General features: G+C 36.9%; 1 long non-coding RNA gene, 1 pseudogene and 2 gene segments (V, D, J or C); all 4 read right to left on the bottom strand.

The window, feature by feature from the left end:
* Window positions 1-777: 777 nt before the first annotated feature.
* LOC125261773 lies at window positions 778-3753 on the bottom strand. 2 transcript variants are annotated; one of them, XR_007183428.1, is made up of 5 exons: window positions 3507-3753; window positions 2756-2811; window positions 2390-2500; window positions 1828-1927; window positions 778-1712 (listed from the first exon to the last, which is right to left on the bottom strand). It is a non-coding gene; the product is annotated as an uncharacterized LOC125261773 (long non-coding RNA). The 2 variants fall into 2 exon arrangements; XR_007183427.1 differs by having other exon boundaries at window positions 1828-2500.
* A 3800-nt stretch (window positions 3754-7553) lies between these two features.
* On the bottom strand, window positions 7554-8105 carry LOC125261761. The segment is given in 2 exon segments: window positions 7554-7870; window positions 7962-8105. Coding segments are annotated over 2 exon segments (366 nt in total).
* An 11639-nt stretch (window positions 8106-19744) lies between these two features.
* Window positions 19745-21196, bottom strand: LOC125261760. The segment is given in 3 exon segments: window positions 19745-20055; window positions 20999-21077; window positions 21191-21196. Coding segments are annotated over 3 exon segments (396 nt in total).
* Window positions 21197-25672: 4476 nt separating this feature from the next.
* On the bottom strand, window positions 25673-26180 carry LOC125261759 (annotated as a pseudogene).
* Window positions 26181-27020: the final 840 nt, after the last annotated feature.

Genomic DNA, 27020 nt, shown 5'->3' with positions numbered 1-27020 from the left:
GATGGTGTGGATTTTTTGAACCTGCGCCCGTTAGATTGTGTGGCATCTGCAGCCACAGCCAGTGAGGATCAAACTCTTCGTCTGGCTTTGTTTAATGCTAGATCGCTAGCCAACAAGACTTTTCTTCTCAATGACTTCTTCATTTCTCGGGAGTTGGATCTCATGTTCTTAACGGAAACTTGGCTCCATGATGGCGATCTTACGTCTTTCTCCGAACTTCTTCCTCCCCGATGCAGCTTCCTCAACTCTCCTCGGGTCACAGGTAGAGGTGGAGGGCTAGCGTCTGTGTTTAAGTCTACTTTTCAATGTCGAGAGATACTGTTTGACAGCTGCTCCAGCTTTGAGTTGCAGTTGTTCGAGTTAAATTGCCCAGTGATTGTATTATGTGCGGTGGTGTATCGACCTCCAAAGTTTAACAAGGATTTTATTCAGGACTTTGCTGATTTTGTCCCACATGGAAAAAACCTATATAAACATATATGTTTCAATATAGGTTTTGATATAGGTTTTTAATATATGTGACATATATAAAATTGGCCGTTTTCCTATATTATATGTACATATATGTACATATACGCACATATATGTACATATATGTACACATATATATACACATATATGTACACATATATATACACATATATGTACACATATATATGTGCATACATATACCTATATAGGTACATATATGCACATATATATGCACCTATATGTTCACCTATAATAGTAAAATTAAAATCCATAGCTGCTAGGCAACATAAATAAAAGTCCAAAATGTAGAAATGTACATTATTTATTTACTCAAGATCAATCAAATAGTACAAAACAAAAAATATAGTACAAGAACAAAAATAAGACAAAAAACCTGCTAGGCAACATAAATAAAAGTCCAAAGTATAGAAACTAACATTTTTGTAAGTCCTTCATGATTTCAAAAACAATATAGAAACTGGAACTAAAACCATAAGAAAGGGAGCAAGAGAGAATATTGACTCCGAAATTCTACTCACAGATTGAGTTGTACACTCAATTTACAGTGACAGGAAGTCCGTCTGCATCCTTCAATTTCAAAACAACACACTTCAAAAAGGTCAGTGTCTTTTTCAGTCCTTTAGGATACTGGATTGGATTCGATTCCAAATGCAAAATATACACATAGGAGGAGGTCCAGTGCCATCAAGATGTCCTCACTCTACTCTGTGATTAACTGGCCATCCAACGTGAACAAAATGTGGTCATACTGCATGAGATGATCCTCCCGCAGGCTTTAGGCACTATCTTAGGTGTCAAATAACCAAAATAACCAAATCCTTGAATAACTACAGTGTGGTTCAAAACTGCTGTCTCTGGATCAGTGGCAGCATGAACACCGAATGTTCCGGTAGGAATCTTTGTCAAAGGTTTAATAGACGCAGGCGAATTGTTGTCATTAATAAAGTAGGATGGGTGTTTGAATTGAGATTGCGATCTTTTACGATAAATTGTGCAGCTCTAACATACACATACAAAGTAAATCAAAGGGGTTTCGGACAAGCCAGGTTGATGATGTATATCATACCTAGAAGCAGGGCACAAGCTGATGTAACTTAAGTAAGTTGATTCAAAACTTTAACTCCCTCAATGTCAGCAGATGGTTCATGAAGTTCTCCCCCTCCTTCCAAATAATGAACATCACCATGGTGAGCTGCTCCTCAATCATCTGTCGGGTTATCCTAAAATAGTGAACATAAAAAAAACAAATTTGGTCACCTTTTGCTAGCATAACTACAAAATACACAAATTTAGACTTATTTTTTCTGAAAATAAACCAAAATAGAATATTCTTACGTTCAACTCAGAAAGTACTCCTTGATGAGGTCTTCAGGACTTTCTCTCAGGAAAAAGATAAGGGCCTTCAGGACACACTTCTCAGGTGAATGTTTTCAGTCTGTGATAAAGCAATTGTGATTATTTTTCTTATTTAAAAATAGCAATATGCAATAGCAAAGGACAAGAAAATATAAAAATAATTCGTATTAATGACTGGCCAAATTTGCAATTAATATATTTATGGACAATACCAGCAACAGTTGTGGCGTTGAGGGATCCAAAAAAAAAAAAGAAAAAAAAAAAATTAAAAAAAGAGCTAAAAAAAATAAATTCTTTATTTTTCCAATGCGTTTCAGCACACAGGCCTTCGTCAGTGCTAAAATACTACAGATTTGCAATTAAGAAATGCATCTGAATCAGTCATTGGTTTCATTTAAAATTATGAATTTATAATACATAATTATAAGTCTGAAAATAAAACATGCATCAATTAATAAATTAGCTTTATACCCCAATATATTTAATAATTCTTGATTAAAGGGATATTTCACCGAAAAATGAAAGCTAGCTGTTAATTTACCATCAGGCCATTCAAGTTGACTTTTTTTTTTATTTCTTCAGTAGAACAGTAAATATTTTTAGCTGGAACTGTGATCTTCTGTGATTAATGTAATGTCAATGGTTACTGTCACTGTGAGGATAAAAAATAAAAATAAATACAAAATTAATACAAAACAACAAGAAAAAAAAGTCACATGCATTTGAGATGGCATAAGAGGGAGTTGATGAATGTTTTGGAATGGATAATTCTTAGTCTAAAGTTTGTTAATGAGGATAACATTCAAGTCAATAGACAGCATTAGATGGATTTTATTCAAACATGTCCAACATTGGTAATTCATATTATCTATTAACAATTATAGCCGTTTTTATAGAAATTACTTACCATGTAAAGTTATTGCAAAGTGTCCTTAGTCGTCAAACATTGAAGAGTTTTAGATCCTAAAAGAGGGAGGGGAATCAGTGTTTATAAATGAAAAAAACTTGTTTGCTGCAGACAGTGCAAGTAATTAATAAGTTGTGTAAATACGCAACCGTTTCATTCTACTAAAAAAAAACAGGATAAAAAAACACCTCGCGCTAGTCAAATGAAGTAATGTCTTTACTCACAGACTTTCTTCGTCATTTTGGTCGAACAAACAGATCAATAAATCAGAGCTAACGTGAAAGAGACAAATAAAAGAACTGACAAACATTAATTTAAAAACCTAAACTCAATAATTGTAATGCGAGCATCCCCTCAGCCTCGACTCGAGCGTCTCTCCCGCTCCCCACGCACTTCCTGCCCGCAGCATTTCAAATAGTACACGCTACATACACGGTAGAGACGTTTCTTTTAAAAATTATTTAGAGACATACTTACATGGTCCAAACTGAATACATTTCTTTAGAATAAAACGAGTAAATCCAACATCTTGTATAAAATAGAAAAGTTGAAATCGTAACTAACCGAATTTTTGAATTTGCGCGGCCTGCAGTAACGTTATACTGCAGGCCGCGCAAATTCAAAAATTCGGTTAGATACGATTTCGTTAGTATTCATGTTCACAAACAACGTTAATTAACTCATAAACAGCTAAAACACATGTTCAACCTTTGCATTATCGAGTATATTAATTAAAACATTTCCAACCTACCTTAATTCATCCGAGTCCAGGGGAAATTAATGGCGGCCGAGCAGAAAACTCGAGAAAGGCTCGTGAGTCATGACGTCAGAAAAAAAAACCGTCTGTCACGGGGTCCTTAAAGAGAAATTATCCTTTGGCTGAAAGTGAGATATTTGAGTAGTTGAGTGTACAATATTGAGAGCAATTCGCAGAAAGAAGAAGTAATTAGACTCAAATAGTTATAGCAATCCAACTTACACCCATATTCACTTTTACAGAGGGCTTGGTGACAAAAAGGTTGAGAACCAGGTTATGTTTAGAAAATACACTGTAATTTAATGTTGTTTTTAATCCTTTCCCCACCTAAACTAAGAGAATAAGAGAGTTAGAGAACCTTTAAAGAACTATACAGAGGCTTAACGGGTTCTTTTTATGGCAGCGGTGCTATATAACACCTTAACCACAGCAAGGAACCGCTGAAGAACCATACAGGGGCTTTACAGGTTCTTTATAAGGTAGTGGTGCTATATAGCACCTTAACCACCCAAAGAACCGCTGAAGAACCAATCTTTTTTAGAGTGTAGTTAAATTCCATAACATGCCAATTACATGTGATACCAATTTCACGTGTTCGCACATACATAAGTTCTTGCATAATTTTTTTCGTTAATTCTTAGTTTTTGCCTTGATAATAGAAAATATGAGCTAGGCATCATGTATGACAGTCAAAAATGAGATATGAGCTACAAAATGACCAGATCCTGCCATTAGCTATATAGAAGACATATCTTGTATGTATAGGGCTTATATGTGGATATGAAGAAGCAATACAGGAGACCTATATTTCCTGTATATGCACATATATGCACCTCAATTTTGCCTATATGTGGCATATATACGCATATATGCAGTATATATATATGCATATATGCAGCATATATATTATCATATATGTGCATATATGCAGCATATATGTGCATATACACTGCATATAGGTTTCATATATGCGCATATATCCACATATAGATTCTTTCCATGTGGGGTGGCTGGGATTGCGTTAAAATATGATCGCTTTTTAATTGTTGGTGATTTTAATATACATGTATGCTGCGAATCCAGACCGATGTCTAAGGATTTTATTAATCTTATTGATTCTTTCAATCTTATGCAGTCCGTCACTGGTCCGACACACGAAAAAGGTCATACTTTGGACCTCATACTGTCATATGGCTTAGATGTTGCCATTAGTGAAATATGTGACACCAGTATGTCGGATCATCTACCCATTGTTTTTACTATAGTTGTTCCCTGCCCGGACACTTTGAATGTTGCTCAGCCGCAGTGTGCGTTCTATTAACCCTCTAACTGCCTCACAGTTTTCTGTTGCTTTTAAAGACTCAGTGCTGTACAATCTTTAAGACTGTACTCTTGATGTGGATGAACTCACAAACCTCTTTGACTCTACCTGTACTGAAATACTAGATGTTGTTGCCCCACTAAGGGAAAAACGCACTAAAACGCTATCTGAACCCTGGTTAAATGACCATACCCGCTCTCTCAGACGGGCCTGTAGAACGGCTGAGAGAAAGTGGAAAAAGGACAAACTTCAAGTGTCATTTCAAATTTTAAAGAACACATTACATACTACCAGGGAGCGGTTAAATCCGCTAAAACAAATTTTTTATCTCACCTGGTTGCTAATAATAATCAAGGCCCAGGTTCTTTTTAAAGTGTTTAACTCTCTTGTTAACCCTTTGAAACAGATTGTGTTGTGCCATCCACTTTGTTGTGTGAAAATTTTCTGAAATATTTCATAGAAAAAATTGCTGGCCTGAGTTTGCTCACCTCATTTCTAGTGACCCCTTGGTTCCATCTTTATGCAAAGCTGCCTTCCAACAGTTTGACCCAGTCACTTTACATGTTCTCTCTGACATAGTTACACAGCTCCGCCCTACAAACTGCCTGTTGGATAGTATCCCTGCCCGATTACTCAAAGATGTTTTTAACATTGTTGGTTCCAGTATTTTAAGCTTGGTTAACGCATCTCTCAGCTCAGGGTGTGTTCCCGTAGCTTTTAAACATGCAATCGTGCAACCCCTCTTAAAAAAGAAAAATTTGGATCATTCGGTTTTATCTAATTTTAGACCCATTTCTAAACTCCCATTTTTTATCTAAAGTCTTGGAGAAGGTAGTTTTTAATCAACTGCAATCATTTCTTGATGATTTTTGCATTTATGAAAAGTTCCAGTCTGGTTTTAAACCTCGCCATAGTACTGAAACCGCCCTTCTAAGAGTATATAACGATCTTCTCTTAGCAGTTGATTCAGGAAAATCAGCTGTTTTAGTCCTTTTAGATTTGACTTCTGCCTTCGACACTGTAAACCACTCTATCCTCTTATCCCGACTCGAACAAAGTGTTGGCGTTACGGGTACGGCCCTGAAATGGTTTAAATCATATTTGACAGATAGGAGTTTTTTCTGTCCACCTTGGGAATTGCTCTTCATCTGCTGCACCTCTTTCTTGTGGGGTTCCCCAAGGTTCCATTCTGGGACCAATGCTCTTTTCCCTGTACATGCTGCCCTTAGGGTCCATTTTTAAAAAAAGCATAACATTTCTTTCCACTGTTTTGCAGATGATGTACAAATCTATTTGCCTGTAAAAACCAATGAGAAGAACAATATCCAACCTTTGTTAGACTGTTTGAGTGATCTCAAAATTTGGTTGGATCAAAATTTTTTATGTCTCAATGATAAAAAGACTGAAATTGTTGTGTTTGGTCGTGCGGGACATTTAAGTGATTGTGCAGATGCTCTTGGTACTCTATGTTCCCATATTCGACCTTTTACCAGGAATCTGGGTGTAATTTTTGATAGTGCTTTTAAATCTGATAAACAGATTAGTTCAGTTGTTAAAACTAGCTTCTTCCACTTGAGACTTCTGGCTAAGGTCAAGAAATACATGCTACGTAAAGACTTTGAAAGAGTCATACATGCTTTTATTACATCGCGATTAGACTACTGTAACACTTTGTATGCCGGTTTGGATCAGTCATCACTCCGACGGCTACAGTTAGTACAGAACGCAGCAGCTCGACTTCTAACTGGGACCAAAAAACGTGAACATATTACACCGGTATTGGCCTCACTTCACTGGCTTCCTGTTTGTTTTAGAATTAAATTTAAAATTGCATTAATTGTTTTTAAAAGTTTGAGTGGGTTGTCGCCTTCATATTTGACGGAGCTTCTACATGTCCACACACCTGCCAAGGTACTGAGGTCTTCCGACCAGATGCTCCTCGATGTGCCCGAGATCTAGGCTAAAAAACAAAGGTGACAGAGCATTTGCAGTGGCTGCTCCTAATATATGGAATAGTCTACCAATTTATGTAAGAAAAGCTCAGACTATTGAAACTTTCAAGTCCTTGCTTAAGACGCATTACTATGCTCTGGCTTTCAATTCTAGTTGAGCTTTGATATCTTGACCTGTTGGTTATTTTGTTTGCACTTTGTGTAAAATTATTGTCTGTATAATAATCAGTTTTTTTTTTCTGTTGGATCTTATGAAGCACTTTGGTCAATTACGATGTTTTTAAATGTGCTATATAAATAAATTGAACATTGAACATTGAACCATAAAATAACCAAATTAGAACGTCCCCCTAAACTCATATCAGGAACGTTATTAAATGACCAACAGAGGACCCTGTGGGAACATTCTGTTAATGTCCCAAATGTCCTCTTTGTAACGTTCTTTTTTTGACCATAAAATAACCAAAATGGAACATCCTCCTAAAGTCATATAAGGAACCTTAAACTGCAGCACTTTCATTACCAAAAGAGGACGTTTTAGGAACATCCCGAATCTTCTGTAAAGGTTCGGAATTTTCGTCACCTTTAGAGAACTTTTAGGGAACGTTGGGCAAGGACACGAGAACGTCACCTTCAACGTGGGTGTTGCCCACTGTTCACTGTTTTCTTAAGGCACCCGGGTGGCAGTGGCCTCAGGTGTGAGGGCCCTTTCATCGCTGCTTGCAGCTTTAATTCAAGATGTTTTTGAACAAAGCTGCTTGGTTTGTGTCACTGTGACTCTCTGGCGCAGTAATACACAGCTGTGTCCTCAGTCTGCATATTCTGTCCTTGTAGAATCACTGTGCTGCTGGAAGTGTCTCTGCTAACTTGATATCTACTTTTCAGTTTATCACTGTAATATGTGCTACCATCACTACATATCACTCCGACCCATTCCAGAGCTTTTCCTGCAGCCTGTCGTATCCAGTGAGTGCAGTAGCTGCTGTCAGTCAATGAATATCCAGAGATCTTACAGGACAGAGTCAAAACCTGACCAGGCCTTAAGACCACAGAATCAGTCTGGGTCAGTTCAACACAGTGGACACCTGGAGAAACAAATATGGCCTGACATGTTAGATACATGGAAAAAAAAAAATATATATTTTAATGGTTTCTATAGAAACTATGAAGACTTACGAGAGATAGCTGCTAGCAGCAGAAACAACCAGAGAGATGAGGAGACCATGGTTTGAGAAGTGTGAGAGCAAGCTGTTTCTTTTCCTCTTAATCATCAAATAAAGAGGAGGAGAAAGAATATTTGCATACAGTTCTGCAGATGTCAGTATGTTCAGATGTTCTATATTTTATTCATTCAAAAAGTTTTTTTTTCAAGTCTGTGAATTGTCAATTACAGTGAACAAATGGATTCAGCTGTCATCAGAGCTAATGACCTCTGTATCTGTTAAAAGCAGTGGAAATTATTTCATGTTTTTGGAAGAGAAATAGAGATAATAATGAACTATATGTTAATTCAAATATGAAAATATGCTGTTTGATTTCCGTTTTATCGTGTATTTCCTCGATCCAGATGGACTAGATTTCATTAGTGGTGGGGGAGAGCGGTGGTGACTCTTTCTGCAGGGTAAATCGTTACACCAGTAGGTGGCGACAAGTGACTGTGTTTATGAGTGAATCATTGAGTCGTTCATTCAACCTATTCATTCAAAAACACTGATTCATTCAGGAAGTAAACACCACTATTGTGTGTTGCTCTGAGATGTGGTGGTTAATCCTGTTGTGGCTTCGTTTGAAATATCTTTGTTGATACAGCGAAAATAGGCAAAGTAACTGGCAATTTTGTATCTAAAATGTAAGTTACTCAATTTAACTTAATGTTTATCAGTCTATTGAATAAAAACCACATCTGTGAATACTAATCACAGCTGTTCTGATAGCAACAGCCCTCCTGCTTGTGTAATATGTTAAGTTAGTATTTATATGAGTGTTTTGTTTTTTTTTTTTTTTTTTTTTTTTGATGACAGAGGGAAGCTTACAGTAGCTTATATGTCACTGTGATTTTGATTCAGTAAAATGCAGTTATGAGCCTCTGCAGGTCCAATAATGGCCTAGACCAGAACATAGTGTATCACAGCATAAGCATTATTCTACCAACACAAAAGGACTGTGACTGAGTGAATGCCTGACACTCAATACCTGTGGAAAAAGACACAATATTACATGTTATAAAGATGTTATAATGTTACATTGTTGCAATGATTATACTATGCAGTGATTCACATTGTCAGGAACGGAGGAATCCAAGTTGGCAGGCAGAGGTGAGGATCCAAATGCAGAGGAGTTGTAATGAAACAAACAAAAATGAACATAAAGCAGGAACAAAAACAAGGAAAACAAGGACCACAAGGACCACAAGGACCACAAGGACCACAAGGACCACAAGGACCACAAGGACCACAAGGACCACAAGGACCACAAGGACCACAAGGACCACAAGGACCACAAGGACCACAAGGACCACAAGGACCACAAGGAATAGCAAACACCTGCATACGCATTTACAACAACTGACAGAGAACCAGAGAAACACAAGAGCTATTTATACACAGGTGTAAACAATCTTAACAAGGGGACACACCTGGAGAAGACTAATCAACCGGGAAAACTACAAAACTACATCCATGGCCACAGGAACAGGACACAGGAATGAAGAGAGAAACAATAGGAACTAAGAAAAACATCAACATAAAAGTCCCACAGAGCACAAAACACAGAACCAGATCTGACATAGATGGTAAAACTGCCAGAATTACAAATAAGAAACTTTTTAAACATGGTGTATTTAAGGTTAAACCAGAAAGTCAGACTTTGTTCCTAGAGTTCAGATGTCTGTTTAGGTCATAAAGATTGACACATTCTAATATGAAATTCAGATAAAAAAAAAAAAAAAAAATGAAATAACAAGAAAAGTATGTCTACATTTTTTTAAATGAATGTAAAAAAAGTTTAAAACCACTAAAAAAAAAAAAAAAAAACAATGTAGAAAAATAAAATATAAGAAAATATCAATTCTAGTGATGCATTACTGCCATCTATTGATGTTTGGCCAATACTGTTGTAAGACTCACAGATTAAAGTGCTTCAGTTCATTGACAGACACAGATCTGTGCTGTTGAAACAGTGGCTAAAAACTCAAACACAGGGTCAAAACAAAGACATAAAACTCTTTTAAACTTTCCTTCGAGTGTAAGATGTTGCAATTGTTCATTTATTTGGTATAATTGCTTTCCAAAAAAGAGGACAACATCTGTGACCACATAAACAAATGAAGAAAACACACTAGGATGATACTTTATAGCAGTGGCTCTTAAACTTTTTTCTGCTGGGCCCCCCTTTTGTAGAGAAAAATATTTTCAAGGTAGTGGTGGCGTTTGAAGTAGATTGTCTGCTTTACATTTACCTGGCACTGACATTCATTTATATTTTTACAGGGCTCCTTGCAACACTCAATTCATGCCATCTAGCAGCCTATTATTCCAAGACAACAACTGATTCAACTGATAACAGACAACCCAAGTTGGGTACTGCGAATCATCTTGAGGTAATAAAATATGCCAAATTAATATATTGTTTCATTATGTTCTTATGTGACAAGTATAAGCATAATAAGCAGGGTAATTTGACAGTGGGGTCTTATATCACCCAAGAGGTTTCTTTTGCATAGTGTTGTATTATATCAAGAAATTGCAATTACCCTGCCTCTTTGTTTAAGTTTTGGATGTCTGTTGTTACACATTTGGCCAATGTATTAAATATTACGCATTGCTTACAATATTATTGTTATTTATTTTTGTTTCTTTCTAAGAAATGTATTATACTGTATGGCCAGAGATGTACAGTTACAGTTAGCTTGTACTTGCGAGGCCTTGAGAAAACTGGGAAACTTTGGGAAAGTTATAACGTATGACAATCAAGAAGATAACCTAATGTCTGTGATAAACAACACGAGTATAAAAGACTGATGAGTTGAGTGCCTCTTCGGATACTGATACATCAGTACCCCTGACGCCTAGAAGCCCAGAGCTGAAGACAAGAAACCCCAAACTGAAGATGGGAAGCCCAGAGCTGACTACACCTTTGACTCAAAAGAGTGATTATTGTATTTTATACCTTAATGATGAACTTTTATTTGCCTTTAAATTTTTGTTTACTATAAAAAGAAAAGTAACCAATTAAAAGAAATTTAATTGATTACAAAAGCTGCCAACTGTGGCTTGATTTATAGTGTTTTAAGACTTTGAACAAGAACGTACCACAGAGTAGTCTTCTGACCAAATTGTAAGTAATTTAAAATGCTTATAATTTAGGCCAGACTCGACTTACTTTACCTAACCTGAGAATAATAAATAATTAGGTTAAAGGTGTTAAGATCAAAATACACACCACAAAACAATAGAAATCTGCTAATCATGCTAATTAGCTTTGCTGCGCCTCCCTTTTTATAACAGTTTTACCAAACAAAAAACAAAACAAACAAAACAAACAAACAAATCCACATATAAAACATAAAAAACACACATACTTTTCAAAATTGTACAATCTTCTACTTGGTAAAGCAAACAAAAGTGATGCTCAAAACAGGCAACTAAGACTGCTTAACACAAGCGCCACCGCTTGTAAATACAAAAGTACATCTGGAGAATAAGTGAAGTCAACAGGAAAGGAAGAGGTTTTTGTATTGCTTTGACCCATGAACTCATTCACAGTGACTCTCTAGCACAGTAATAGACAGCAGTGTCTTCAGTCTTGAGGCTGTTCATCTGCAGGTACAGTTGACTGCTGGAGTCATCTCTGGACACTGTGAACCTTCCCTGGACTGACTGAGAATAGCTTATAGGAGAACTGGATGTACCAATATATGCAATCCATTCCAGACCTTTACCGTGACCCTGTCTCACCACAGCTGCTGCGTAGCTGCTGAAAGTAAATCCAGAGGCAGTACAGACCAGCCGAAAAGATTCACCAGGCCTTTTTACCACAGCTTGAGACTGAGTGAACGTCTGACAATGAATATCTGTGGAAGACAGAGGTAAAAAACTCAAGTCAGAAAAAAAAGTCAGAAAGATATAAACTTCCTAAAATTACACATTCATTCATAAATTATTATTTAGGAATGAGTTACAGACCATGTAAAAATAGTAATAGCAGGAGTGAACTGATCATTGCTGTCATTGCTGATTGATTCTCCTCTACAGGATCCACATACAGTCAGTGAACACAGACACACAGAAATATACAACACAGTTTTGCATTAACTCCTCCTCCAGTCTGTCAATGATTGTTACCTTTGTGTATGAAAAACAGAAATTTGTAAATATATATATTGAGCATCACTCTCCATCCAGCATCCAGTCTCTAAAAGAGGTCATTCTTGAAGAATGGAAAAAGACAGATGTTGCAAAATGTTGCCAATTTGATCATTCCATGCCTAGTTGGTGCATCATGGAGGCCATACTGCCCATACAGAGTACACACTGTGCGATTTATAATAGACCTTTATGATTGTTGCTTGTCAGACTGTACGAACATGATCCTTATGTCACACTGGGATCGCAGCCGTCATTTATGTCAGACTGTACGACAGTCAAGACGCGTTAAAAAACGGAAGCGTGCATGAAAACTTGTCCGGATTTTTACTTCATCAATAAACCCACACGTTTCGGTGACTGTGAGCTGTATTTCACGCGGGACTGAAATGGTGGCTAACAAAGAAATCTCTAGCGTTAATTTCTGAACACGGCTTGTTTTGAAAAACGAAGACAATTTGACGTTTGTAGTATGAGAAGTCACAATGCACTGTGCGTCAAATCTGACACTGCCTGAATTTCGTCGGAACTAGTGATCAAAGACTACAGATTTGTAAACCTAGGATTACAGGATCCTAGGATTAGGATTCTCAAAATTGTGTCTCAGACGACCAAATCGTGGCCAAAATCGCACAGTATGAACCCGCCTTTACTCACTGCGTCTGTCTTGCACAGTAATGCACAGCTGTGTCTTCAGTCTGAAAAATTCTTTCCCATGTAGAAACTGTGTTTTTGGACCTGTCCTGGGTGGAAACTGATCTTGTATTTTATGGAGTCTTTTCCTAATAATATTACTGCTACCCATTACAAAGATATTCCTGCCAATCCAGTGTTTCAGTGGGTAATGCAATCGCTTGATTCTGAAATCCTGCAGGAGATGGAAAATGGAAAATGATTCTGATGTTTCACAACCATAGATGGAGGTTAAGTGAGCTCAACACAGAAAACACCTTCCTGAAAACAAAAATGGAAGAATGTGTTGTTATTAGTTATGATTCAAAACATTTTTTTATGTTAAGACTTCTAATTTAGTGCTTTAAGTAAACCATCAGTGAAGCTCACAGGATGCAGCTGCTGCCAGCAGTAGAAGAGCTGATGAGAGGATCATGATTTGGTGATTTCCCCTGATGACCAACATGTCATAGTGTTACCTAGACCTATTAGTCTTACTTGTGTATAGCTTTGTGGCTGTAGCTTAAAAAAGACAAAGTTTTAACATCCAGAATGAAAATTAGGTCATAAAGTCCACAAATGGGTTTCACACCACAAAAGGTTGAGTTTCTGGAAACTCAACCTTTTAAATCACACATTTAGAACATTTAAAACATGCAATGCAGCTTATGGGAAATGTACATAACAGTTTTGCATGAACTCCATAAGGTAGCGGAAATATAAGTGACTGTATTTATGAGTGTGTCATTTACTCAAGACTGAGTGAGAAATTTACTTACATTACTCAAATCTTTTACTCAGTCAATTTGACACAACTGTACAGTAAGTTGCACTGAGGAAAACCAGTCTCAAATGCATTAAATAACATGCATCGCTTTACGCTGTAGCCTTATGAATTAGTTTGAAACATGTCTCGTTTCATGTTTAGGACAAATACAACATTCTGTCATTAAACTCTAGATGGCGCAGGCTAATAGGTCCTTTAACTCAACCTGCTCGTAATCCAACGTTATCTATAGGGCAAAGCTGATTGATTCCCTGCTGTATCAGTGGCCAATAAGCTTTGCGTGCTCAACCTTCAAAATACTTTGGTAGCATTGCCTTAGCAGTGCGGCATGCTTCAGAAACCCTCCACCTTCCCCAGCTTCAACCTGTATAGATCAGCTACAGGTAATTCATGTGCACTATATTGTACAGCAGCAGCATGTCTTACTTGCTCACAGTAGCGTGTCATGTATGTTTTGGCAGTAGCAAGTCCCGTACTTTCTCTGCAGCAGCAATAAAAGCAGCAGCAGCATAGCAGATGTATTCCACCAAGACCAAACATACAACATTGTCATATCCTTTACCATGTCAAACACTCCGAGATTGTCATGACAGAACATGGATTGTGCACTTTTCTTGCAGGATCTCACTCTGTGTCCTTCATGATTTGAGGTCTAAATCACATTATTGGAGCATTAATGTAAGTTTTTATAACACACAAACACACAATCTTCATACTTTGGGTATCAGCTGTTCTTTAGGCAGAAAAAATTACAGTTGTTTGCAGTATGTTGTGAACCTGTTTAATTACTGAGTTCCACCACAGAAATTGATACGTTTGTGGAATAAACCTATTGTTATAATGCATTCTTTTACACATATTTTCCTTTGATGATTTTGTACTCAGATCATGACTATAGTGTTGCTAGTATGGTTTTGTGGCTGTAGCTAAAAGGACACAAAGTTTTATCATCCAGAATGAAAAAGGTCACAAGGTTTTCACACCACAAAAGTGGGAGTTAATGGAAACTAATACCACACACTTGGAGCAACACAAGAGACCACATGCAATAGAAGAGAACACATGAACACAAGCATTAGAAGGACGCAGAAGTTTATGAATGACTCTTTGATTCATTTTTGTGAACAGGATGGAACATCAAAACATATACCAGATTCCCTTACAAGATTCTGACAGAGAAACTGTGGCAGTTGAAATTAATAACTTGTCAGAGTCAGATAATGGGGGCGTTTCACCTAAAGTCGTCTTTGTGAGGGTGAGATTTAAAGGAAAAGACCACATGTGCTGCTCTGTGTTCAACATCATGTTTTGTAACTGCTTGTGTCTGAGTCTCGCTGCTTTGATATGTTCGTTAAGGTTCGTTAAGGTTCGTTAAGGTAAGTGCAAGCACGTGTTTGGAAAAACATGTTAGTCTATTCTCAGATTTACTCAATTAAGTTTTCCTCTATTTTTTTAAGGCGAGAAGCAAGGTGAATGAGGAAGACAGTGTGGAAGCTCAGAAGTACAGCCGGCGTGCATGTAGGACCAACACAGCGGCCGTGATCGTTGCTCTAACCATCTTATTAGTCTTCATGGGTTCTTGGAAGTCTTCCATAATTTATCTGGGCATCCCTCAGCAGTTTCTCATAATTTTGGCACTTCTTTATCCTCTGAAATATCATTTGACAACATTGAATGGCAAAAATCAAAACCACAAAATTCTTATGATCGTAGGTCAGAAAGCAGTGAATACGACTCTTATCAACCTAAAGGCAACATAAATAGAACTCAGAGAAACTCATACAGTGGAGGGAGATGGAAAGACTGAAGGCAGAAATACAAGATGAGGTGCAATTAATCATCTTCAGTTTTATTAAAACATCACAATCATTTTAGTTTGATTAGTGGTATTTCAATTAAAAATGTAGGATATTTTCAAAAATTATTTTACAGTCATCAGGGTCACTTAATTTGATTCTGATATCATTTGCTGAGAAGACTTCAAATTACCATTTCTTGATTGTACTGATTTCCATTTATGTTTGAGTATGTTAATAGATAGCTACTTTAACAAAATGTGTTTTAGTAGTTTCTCATATGCTTTATAGTTAAACTAGTCTTATGAAACTATACATGCAAATTCACTTATTTTCTTAGAGGCAATAACCAAACACAGGTGTTTCCTGAGGGGCAACGCATCAGTAAATGTGATTTTTTTTTTTTTTTTCCATGTCTCTGTTGTTTCGATATTAGTAATTATTAATATTATTTAAAGTGATACATGTTGCTAAAATTTACCTTGCTAAGAGATAGATATGACCACACATTTCTTTTCCTTTTTTTTTTATTTAGTAAATGTAGCCTTTTTTCTATTCTGATATCTAAGGCCTTTCAGATTCAGTTTACTTCTAGGGGTATCCTGGAATAAACACTGAATGCCTTAAATTTAGTCACTGTACAGGCAATAAATATTTTCTTAAGTCGTGCTGTGTTCAGTAAGTAGAAAAGCTGCTCCCAGAAACAGAAATACAACACACACTTTAGTACTTAACAGATCAAACATCAAGTGTGCACTATTCACATTACTCTGGAAAAAGTTAATTAAGCTTTCATAGTCATGAGCTTCATGAGAATGGATCAATAAATAAATAATTCAGTGATGACAGTATCAGCAATTATATCTATTTTAGACTGTCTGAAGATTGCTTATTGGCCACTATTTATAATTCATAAAAAGAGACTTAATGATCATGAAATAATGTGTTAGAAGTAGAACGAGAGATCTAGAGAATCCTTCTACTGAGACTCATATTGTATTTACCATGACTTAAGTACATGTGAGAACAGTGCGCCCTCTTGTAAAATGTGTCAAGAATTCACTTTGTTACACAATTATCAGAAGATAGGATTATGTCAGTGAACTGAGCTTTGAGTGGCAAGTAGAGAAGACAGAAATATGAATGAAATATTTGCGCATTTAAAAAATAAGAATATCTTTTAATTACAAATTTTAAAGGTTAGAAAATTTACTGTCATTTTTTAATTATTGAATGTAATCTGGAACTGAAACTATTTGTGTTGTGAGTGACAATGTTGTTTTTGAACAAGGCAGTAACTGCTCTGTGTCACTGTGACTCTCTGGCGCAGTAATACACAGCTGTGTCCTCAGTCTGCATATTCTGTCCTTGTAGAGTCACTGTGCTGCTGGAAGTGTCTCTGCTAACTTGATATCTACTTTTCAGTTTATCACTGTAATATGTGTTACCGCTACCACATATTCTATCCAATCCATTCCAGAGCTTTTCCTGCAGCCTGTCGTATCCAGTGAGTGCAGTAGCTGCTGTCAGTCAATGAATATCCAGAGATCTTACAGGACAGAGTCAAAACCCTGACCAGGCCTTAAGACCACAGAATCAGTCTGGGTCAGTTCAACACAGTGGACACCTGGAGAAACAAATATGGCCTGACATGTTAAGATACATGGAAATATTTTGTGTAACCATATATCTATTTTAAGGGTTTAGAAACAATGAAGACTTACGAGAGACAGCTGCAAGCAGCAGAAACAACCAGAAGAGATGAAGGAGACCATGGTTTGAGAAGTGTGAGAGCAAGCTGTTTCTTTTCCTCTTAATCATCAAATAAAGAGGAGGAGAAAGAATTATTTGCATACAGTTCTGCAGATGTCACTGTTCAAATTGTTCTATATTTTATTCATTCAATAAAGTTCCTCATCCTCACAGTCTGTGAATTGTCAATTAGAACAAATTGATTCAACTGTCATCAGAGCTAATGACCTCTGTATCTGTTAAAAGCAGTTTGTTTATGTGGAAATTATTTCGTGTTTTTGGAAGAGAAATAGAGATAATAATGAACTATATGTTAATTCAAATATGAAAATATGCTGTTTGATTTCCGTTTTATCGTGTATTTCCTCGATCCAGATGGACTAGTTTTCATTAGTGGTGGGGGAGAGCGGTGACTCTTTCTGCAGGGTAAATCGTTACACCAGTAGGTGGCGACAAGTGACTGTGTTTATGAGTGAATCATTGAGTCGTTCATTCAACCTATTTCGTTCAAAAACACTGATTCATTCAGGAAGTAAACACCTCTATTGTGTGTTGCTCTGAGGTGCGGTGGTTAATTCTGTTGTGGCTTCATTTGGAAATATCTTCAGTGATACAGCAAAAATAGTTACTCAACTAAACTTAATGTTTATCAAACTATTGTATAAAAAGCACATCTGTGATTACTAATAACAACAGCCCTCCTGCTTGTGTAATATTGTTTAGTTAGTATTTATATGAACGTGTTTTTGTTTGTTTTTTGATGACAGAGGGAAGCTGACAGTAGACTATATGTCACTGTGATTTTGATTCAGTAAAATGCAGTTATGAGCCTCTGCAGGTCAAATAATGGCCTAGACCAGAACATAGTGTATCACAGCATAAGCATAATTCACACAAAATAGGGGCAGGACTGTACTGGAAACAATGGAATATTTAAATGCCCACTTTTTTCATTACCATCTTAAAATGTTAGAACGAGTTTTTCTAGTTGATTATTTTTATGCAATACAATGCAGCTGATAAGTTAATATTTATCATCTGTTTCATGTGAATGAGGAAGTGGTTTTTGTATTGCTTTGACCTCTGAACTCATTCACAGTGACTCTTCTAGCACAGTAATAGACAGCAGTGTCTTCAGTCTTGAGGCTGTTCATCTGCAGGTACAGTTGACTGCTGGAGTCATCTCTGGACACTGTGAACCTTCCCTGGACTGACTGGGAATAGCTAGATCGGAGAACTGGATGTGCTGATGTATGCAATCCACTCCAGTCCTTTTCCAGGACTCTGTCTGATCCAATGTAGATAGAGACTGCTGAATGTAAATCCAGTTATTGTACATGTAAGTTTATGAGACTCTCCTGGTTTTTTAACCACTGTTTCAGACTGAGTGAATGTCTGACATTCAGTACCTGTGGAAAAAGAAACAATATTGAAATGTTAGAAACATGTTATAATGTTACATTGTTGCACTCTTAATGATTATCTTATGCAGTGACTCACATGGTAAAACGGCCAGAATTACAAATACAAGAATCTTCTTAAACATGGTGTATTTAAGTTATAAACCAGAAAGAAAGACTTTGTTCCTAAGAGTTCAGATGTCTGTTCAGATCACAAAGATTGACACATTTAAAGAAGGAAGGCTGATTTGCATATATTAAAATCAGAGAAGCTGATGGTAATGAAAGACTGACGTATGTTTGGTCCAGATTTAGATTTTAATGGTTAATGTTATGAGATCTTCATAAACAGACCGTTGTTTTTGTATTATTAGAGATAAAAGTCATTTTTGTGTATTGTATTACATTTAATTTTAACTTCTTTAATGGGATTTTAATGTAATTGCTTCTAATTATAATATGAAATTCAGATATGAATATTATAAAATATATTACAAGAAAAGTATGTCTACGTTTTTTAAATAACACAACCTTGAAAGTTTAAAACCACTAAAAAACAATTGTAGAAAAATAAAATATAAGACAATATCAATTCAAGTGATACATTACTGCCATCTATTGGTGTTTGGCCAATACTGTTGTAAGACTCAGATTAAAGTGCTTCAGTTCATTGACAGACACAGATCTGTGCTGTTGAAACAGTGGCATTTTGAATTTTGTCTATTAACATAAAATTATTATTTTTCTACTCCACACAAAAACAGAATAAGCACTTCAGTTCATTGGCTGACACAGATCTGTGGATGAGACCCTTAATGCTGCTCAAACAGTGGCTGAAAACTCCAATCGCTCCTCTGAGACTTTATAACCTGGAGGCGATGAAAGAAAAGTGATGTAAGAGGTGATGCATTTTATTGACATTCTATTAAAACAAACTCTATTCATTTTATAACTTATTACTTTCTTAGTTTTTTAATGATAATTATTTTTGCAAATTCTTATGTTTTATTTGTTGTTTTTCTAACTGATTCAGTGCACATTAATTTGAATGTCATCAAATGAATATCAGCTGTGAATGATAAACATTTAATGGATTATTGGTTGTGAAAACTTTTGAGGACAAAACAAGATAAATACCCTAATGTGTGAATATAATGATGTTTTTGTACAGGGAGGCTTTTGGTGTCTGTCACTGTGTCTGTCTTGCACAATAATACACAGCTGTGTCTTGAGCTTGCATATTATTTCCCTGCAGTGTTATTGTGTTACTGGAGGTGTCTCGGGTGATGCTGAATTTGCTTTTCAGTGAATCCTTGTAGGCTAAGTCTCCATCATACCAGATCAATCCAATCCACTCCAGAGCTTTTCCTGCAGGCTGACGAATCCAGGCCTGTACTAGTTCACTAGTAACTGAATATGAGACTTTACAGTTGATAGTTAGAGTGGCATCAGGACGGACAGTCAGAGACTCAGGCTGAGTGAGTTCATATGAATGAATACCTGTACCAAATCAAATAATAGCTGTTAGTAAAATAGCATGAAGTTTAAAGATGGTTAAACAAGCTTTTTAGCAACAAAATGATGCATCACACAGAAAAGTAGACTAAACTTACAGGATACTACTGCCAGAAGCAACACTAAAGATGAAGAGATCATGGTGTGTTTCACAGCACAGTTTGTTCTTCTCTCCCTCTAGTGATCAGATGAATGTATAAACTGACTCATGTCTGGCTGTTTAAATATGCAACAGAAGATTTACATAAACACACTGAGCTACTAAACCAACTCTACATGCTAAAAAATATTTATGTTATGGTTCATATCATTGATTGCTCTCATTAGAGAATTTTATGACATCAAGTTTGTTTTTTGTCAGGATTTTTTTTCTGGACATTTTATATAATTTTCTTCTCCATCTACTTTAATTATTTTTCAGGGGTTGATATAACTTATATTGGAAAACTGGAAAGCAACAAAAGCAGTAGGTCAGTGATCACGAAAAGTCTAAAGGCCTCGATTTTGCCTGTAATAATGAAGCAAACTTGTGTTTGCGTCTAGCCCTCAAGGTTATGATTATCGACACAATCCTCGTCAGAAAGGCAAAGGGCGAGGTGTTGCTGTAATTTATAGTAATATTTACAGTATTAGTCAAAAGTCTTTCAAATACAATTCCTTCGAAGTGATGGTAATTTATGTAATGTTATATAAGTTGACATTTGTGCTGGCTACTGTATACAGGTGTCACAGACATCCCAGGCTCTACCATCACCCAACCACAGCACACTTCGTCACCCGAGTTCTAATCACACACACCTGCATCCCATCAGCACAGTCATCAACAGCAGCACAAAAGGCACACGCACTCACACAGTCACTGTCCGGTCTCGTTGGCATATAGTCTTACCAAAATGCTCACCTCAAGGACTCCTTCCAAGATACTTACCTGTCTCCAGCGTTGTTCCTCGTCTCGTGTGAGTTCCTCTGTGTCTTCTCAGCTCCAGTCCATCACCAGCCTGCGATATCTGCAAGAGAAAAGACAAGTATCACTCCAGTATCCATACCTGCCACCTGTCATATCTGCCTTCACTTACCTGGACTCTGTTTGAGCTCCTGGTTGTTCAATAAACTATCTTACCTGCATTCCAGTGTCTCTGTCCCCTTCTGTATTGTAACAACAGGCCACCAGGACACCATACAGACTTTATCAAAGAATTTGCTGATTTTCTATCGGAGTTAGTACTAGCTCCAGATAAAGTCCTTGTTGTTGGTGATTTTAATATCCATGTAGATAATGAAAAAGACGCACTGGGATTGGAATTTACAGACATTCTAAAATCTATTGGTGTTGTTCACCAATAGTTGTAACTCCATTGTACTTTATGTAATCTGTAACTTTATGTGATCTAATATTGTCACATGGAATCGATATTGATGCCATTGAAATTCTGCAGCAGAGTGACGATATCTCAGATCATTATCTAGTCTTCGTGTATACTGCATTTAGTCAAGGCTGCAAAACTGCCTCCCTGCCATAAATATGGTAGAACCATCACTTCTACCACTAAAGATCGCTTTATAAATAATCTTCCTTGATCAGTTTCATCACCTTAGCATACCAGACAGCTTAGAAGACCTCGATGTTGCATCAGAAACTATTGCCTCTGTCTTTTCCAGCCATTAGATAGTTGCTCCTTTGCGCTAAAAAAGATAAGGCTTAATCCAACGCCATGGTACAATGACCACACTCGGGCCCTAAAGGTAGCAGCCAGAAAAATGGAGCGCAGCTGGAAGAAAACAAAACTAGAAGTATTTCACATTTCGTGGAGAGAGAGAATGATTGAGTACAGAAAGGCCTTAAAACTGCTAGATTTGCCTATTTTTCAAAACTTTTAGAAGAAAATAAACACAACCCTAGGTATTTATTTGATACAGTGGCTAAATTAACAAGAAATAAAGCTTCAACTTCTGATGTTTCCAAACAGCACAGCAGTAATGACTTTATGAACTTCTTTACTTGCAAGGTTGACAATATTAGAGAGAAAATTATAACCTGCAACCGTCTACTACAGTATCGCACCAGATAGTGCATTGTAGTGTTCCTGAGGAAAAATTCAATTCATTCACTGCTTTAGGAGAGGAAGAATTGTCTAAACTTGTTAATTCATCAAAATCAAAAATGTATGTTAACCCTATACAACTAAGCTATTGAAAGAGATGCTCCAGAGGTCATAGATCCTCTTTTATTTGTTAATATTCATTTTTAAGCTGGCTATTATTAAACCTCTTATTAAAAAACCACAACTCGATCCTAGAGAATTAGTCAATTACAGGCTGATCTCAAATCTTACTTTTCTGTCAAAAAATAGAAAAGCAGTTTCATCACAACTATGTTCTTTTTAGAAAGAAATAATATCTGTGAGGTTTCAGTCAGGATTTAACCGTACATAGTACTGAGACTGCTCTCATTAGAGTTTTTTGATTTGCTCGTATCATCAGATCGTGGTTGTATCTCTCTATTAGTGTTATGATCTTAGTCCTGCATTTGACACTATGATCACAAATTCTTTTAAATAGACTTGAAAATATGTTGGCATTAGTGGAATTGCATTGTCATGGTTCAAATCATACTTATTGACCGACAGTTTGTATATAAATGAAGAGAGTCATTTCAAGTTATATCATTCAAATGGATACCGCAAGGCTATACCAGGAATTGCTTTTCACTCTGCATGCTACCTTGGGAGATATCTAGGAAGCATGGCTAGTTTTCAGTATCTGATGATACTGCTCCATATTTCTTCACGCCCAGAAACTTACCAACCAAAATGAACGGAATGCATAGCTGTAAAAAAGTGACCAGTAATTTCTACCTAAATTCAGAAAAAACAGAGATTCTAATTTTTGGACAAAAAACTTCTTCAATTAACCTAGAATACTGTTAACACTTGATGGCTGCTCTGTTGCTTTAGTTAGGACCTGGGTGTGCTCTTTGAGGAAGAATTGTCTAAACTTCTTAAATCATCAAAATCAACAACATGTATGTTAGACCCTATACCAACTAAGCTATTGAAAGAGATGCTTCCAAAGGTCATAGATCCTCTTCTTAATATCGCACCTAAACTTGGAACAATCTTCCTATCATTGGGAAGCAGACACACTCTGTCAGTTTAAATCTTAAAAACGCATCTCTTTAACTTGGCATACACATAAGACATTATCAATTTATACTTTCAAATCCGTTAAAGGATTGTTAGGCTGCATAAATTAGGTCAGCCGGAACTGGGAACACTTCCTTAACACCAATGTACTCGTTACATCAGAAAAAGAATGGCATCTATACTAATATTAGTCAGTCTGACGAGGTTTAGTAGTCAACCGGATCCGGGCCGTATCCAGGTGAGACCGAGGACCTACGCCTTGGCACAACCACAACACAGCCCTGAAGTATCAGCAGAGATCGAGTCAACTATCATCCACTGTGAAGGCCTCATCGACACGACAGCCAGTGGCACAGTTCCTCAACAAACCGTCCATACCGGCGTGATGAATACGATCCTCAACTGGATGGAACTGGAATAAATACTTTGAAAGTTGCAATCCCATTGGACTTATGATAGCTACCTGAATCCTAACAAAGCACTGTTCGGCAGGGGAGAACTGGCCCCCCGACTAAGCCTGGTTTCTCCCAAGGTTTTTTTTCTCCATTTTAACACCTGATGTCACCTGTTGGAGTTTGGGTTCCTTGCCGCTGTTGCCTTTTGGCTTGCTTAGTTGGGGACACTTGACATTTGACTTGACATTTGATATTCAACAGTGCTTTGATCTGCCTGCATTGACAACATTTTCTTTAAGAGCTGCTGTGCAGCCAAAATTATATACAAGTTATCACTGTAAAGCTGCGTTTACACAATCTGCATTGTAAAAAGTGCTATATAAATAAAGGTGACTTGACTGACTTGATTTGACTTGATAAACACAGGAGCTACAATAATCCAAAACCATGTAAATCAAAAACATTTACAATACCAGACAATGAACTAAAGAAAACTCAGGGCTTACTCAGGGCTTATATCCATGTGGAATAATCAGGGAGAACAGAAACAGGTGTGATGAACTAATAAACAACCTAAGAGACTGACTAGGGAACTAAGGGTACATTTACACAACAACTATGTACTGAAAACAGAACATTTTTCCTTTGCGTTTTTCACATATAGATGACAAAAACGGTTAAAACGGTCCCTTTTCCCACAGATCCGCAAAATCAATTAAAAATGCTGTATGCCAGGCCAGTAGTTGGCAATGTCACTTTGTAAAGAAAAACTATGCACCTGTAGACTGAACATATAATTTGCATGTGCATGACATCACCATTTTCAAAAATTTGCGTTATTGTTTTCAAAAACTTGCACTTTCAAATGCATTTTCAAAAGTTTACGTTTTCAGGCCCTTAGAACTCCTTTGTCATGTAATTAAACTGCAAAAAAACATTTAAAACATCTATGGCCTGTTGCATGAAGCTAGTTGAACACACTCTGAGTTTCAGAGTTGACAAATCCAGATAAATCCAACCTGGTTTAGATCAGGATCAGCTGTTGCACAACGCTCAGTATAAACTTTCTCTGTCAACTCAGGTTTAATCCAGAGTTTGCAAAGTGCATGCACCTGAAAGTGTGACACGTGCGACAAACAGCCAATCACATGGAACAAGGAGAATGTCAGTTTGATTTACTTCAGAGAGCCGCGCAATTCATGTCTCTTCCGAAGATTAAGAGATTGTTATGAAAAATATGAAATTAAACACATTTACAAAGCAGGAATAAACACTGATGCAGTGAAAGTTTGAGAAGGCAGCTGAAAGAAAATATCTGACTATATCAATGCATGTGAATCAAACAAATAGAACAAATAATTAATATAGTTTCACAAAGAGCTCAAAAGAATAGGCTACATGTAAGCTTAATCTGTTTAAAAGTTATATATATTATGCATGTATTATATTTATTTTAATTTAAAAGTTTAGTATAATATAATAGGCCTAATTATATGAATATGTCATATGAATTATTCATAGTTTTAATTTATTTAATATAAATATAATGAATAATTAGCAGAAAAAGATGAGCAATTTTGTCTCTAAAATGTTTTCAACGTTTTGAACCCCGCTAAAAACCAATCCACCTTCATGAGCCCGAAAAAACGGAGTTTGCTCAAACTTATCTTGAACTTACCTGGGTAGAAACTGAAACCGGCTTTGTGCAACAGGCCACTGGTTTTAGTTTAAAACAGTGTCATGTAAATGGCTCCAAGGAAAACAGGAACACAGAATATAAACAGAAAAAGAGCATACATGTGACACACAAAGTTGAGAACAGAATTAATGATGAAGCTACTCTAAGGGTGCTGCTGTACTATTAAGAATTGTTTGTGTTTCTTCAGACTTTCACATTTGTATAGTCTGTTTATTGGTAAAGAAAACAAAGGTTTATGGAGTGATGCTTAAAATAGTCAACTGCTTGACACAAGCGCCACCTCTTGGAAAAACAAATGTACATCTGGAGCATAAGTGAAGTCAACAGTAAAAGGATAAGGTTTTTGTATTGCTTTGACCCTGAACTCATTCACAGTAATAGACAGCAGTGTCTTCAGTCTTGAGGCTGTTTATCTGCAGGTACAGTTGACTGCTGGAGTCATCTCTGGACACTGTGAACCTTCCCTGGACTGACTGGGAATAGTAGATATAAGTACTGGATGTGCTGATAGTTGATCGGAGAACTGGATGTGCCAATAGTTGCAACCCATTCCAGTCCTTTACCTCCTTTGTCTCACCACAGATGGCCAGGAGCTGCTGAAAGTAAATCCAGAGGCAGTACAGACCAGTCGGAAAGATTCACCAGGTCTTTTTACCACAGCTTGAGACTGAGTGAAGGTCTGACAATGAATATCTGTGGAAGAGAAAGACAAAAAGACTAAAAAGTGTAGATGTAAAGATGTAAATTTATATAAAAATACCTGTTGTAGGGGGCTTTCTAATATTAATTATACATATATTATTGTTATTATTTAGAAATGAACAAACCATGTAAAAATAGTAATAGCAGGAGTGAACAGATCATTGCTGTCATTGCTGATTGATTCTCCTCTACAGGATCCACATACAGTCAGTGAACACAGACACAGAAATATACAGCACAGTTTTGCATTAACTCCTCCTCCAGTCTGTCAATGCTTGTTTGTACCTATGTGTATGAAAAACAGAAATTTGTATAAATAAATAAAAGAAAACCATTATGCATAATGGAAGACCGTAATGGTACTGGATAAACAGATTTGTTGCATAAATGTTTCACAACATATTTCAAAAAGTTTAAATGATTATGGCTAAATTATGTTCCCTTTCGTGGGAACTATCGACGCTACGTCGGATGACGTGATGGGAACCTTCTGTCTTTTGTGTTCGTGAAGCACCTCTGTATCCAACCAATGAAAAGACGTGACGTCAGAGGCGGGTGACGTCACGGATCAGGAAGCTATAAAGCACACCTGAACACAAAGCACGCCAGCTTCTGTTGTCTTCAGCAAGCGCTCTCTGTATCTTGTCTGTCTTATTTATTGTTGTCTGTCTGATATATATATATATATTCACACAGTGATCTCTTCGTCCGAGGACAAGAGTTTCAAAGCACAAAAATAAGACAAAAGCATTATGGCGGAAAAGCAGCAGCAGTTTAAAAAGTGTACTCCTCCTTGTCCACGCTACATAGTGACAGGAGATTCACACGACATGTGTGTGAAATGCCTGGGGGTTGAGCATGCACAGGCGGCTCTCGAGGGAGCCGTCTGTGTACACTGCGATCGGCTCACCCTCAGAGTGCTGCGATCTCGCCGGGCGCTCTTTGAGGAGGGCGCCGAGGCGAGTGTTCCCCGCGGGTCTGGTCCCGCTGCTGCCGAGGCACAGCGAAGGC

Source organism: Megalobrama amblycephala, unplaced genomic scaffold, assembly GCF_018812025.1.
Source record: "Megalobrama amblycephala isolate DHTTF-2021 unplaced genomic scaffold, ASM1881202v1 scaffold481, whole genome shotgun sequence".
In the NCBI taxonomy this organism is placed as follows: domain Eukaryota; kingdom Metazoa; phylum Chordata; class Actinopteri; order Cypriniformes; family Xenocyprididae; genus Megalobrama; species Megalobrama amblycephala.
This window is presented reverse-complemented; position numbering and strand designations above follow the sequence as displayed.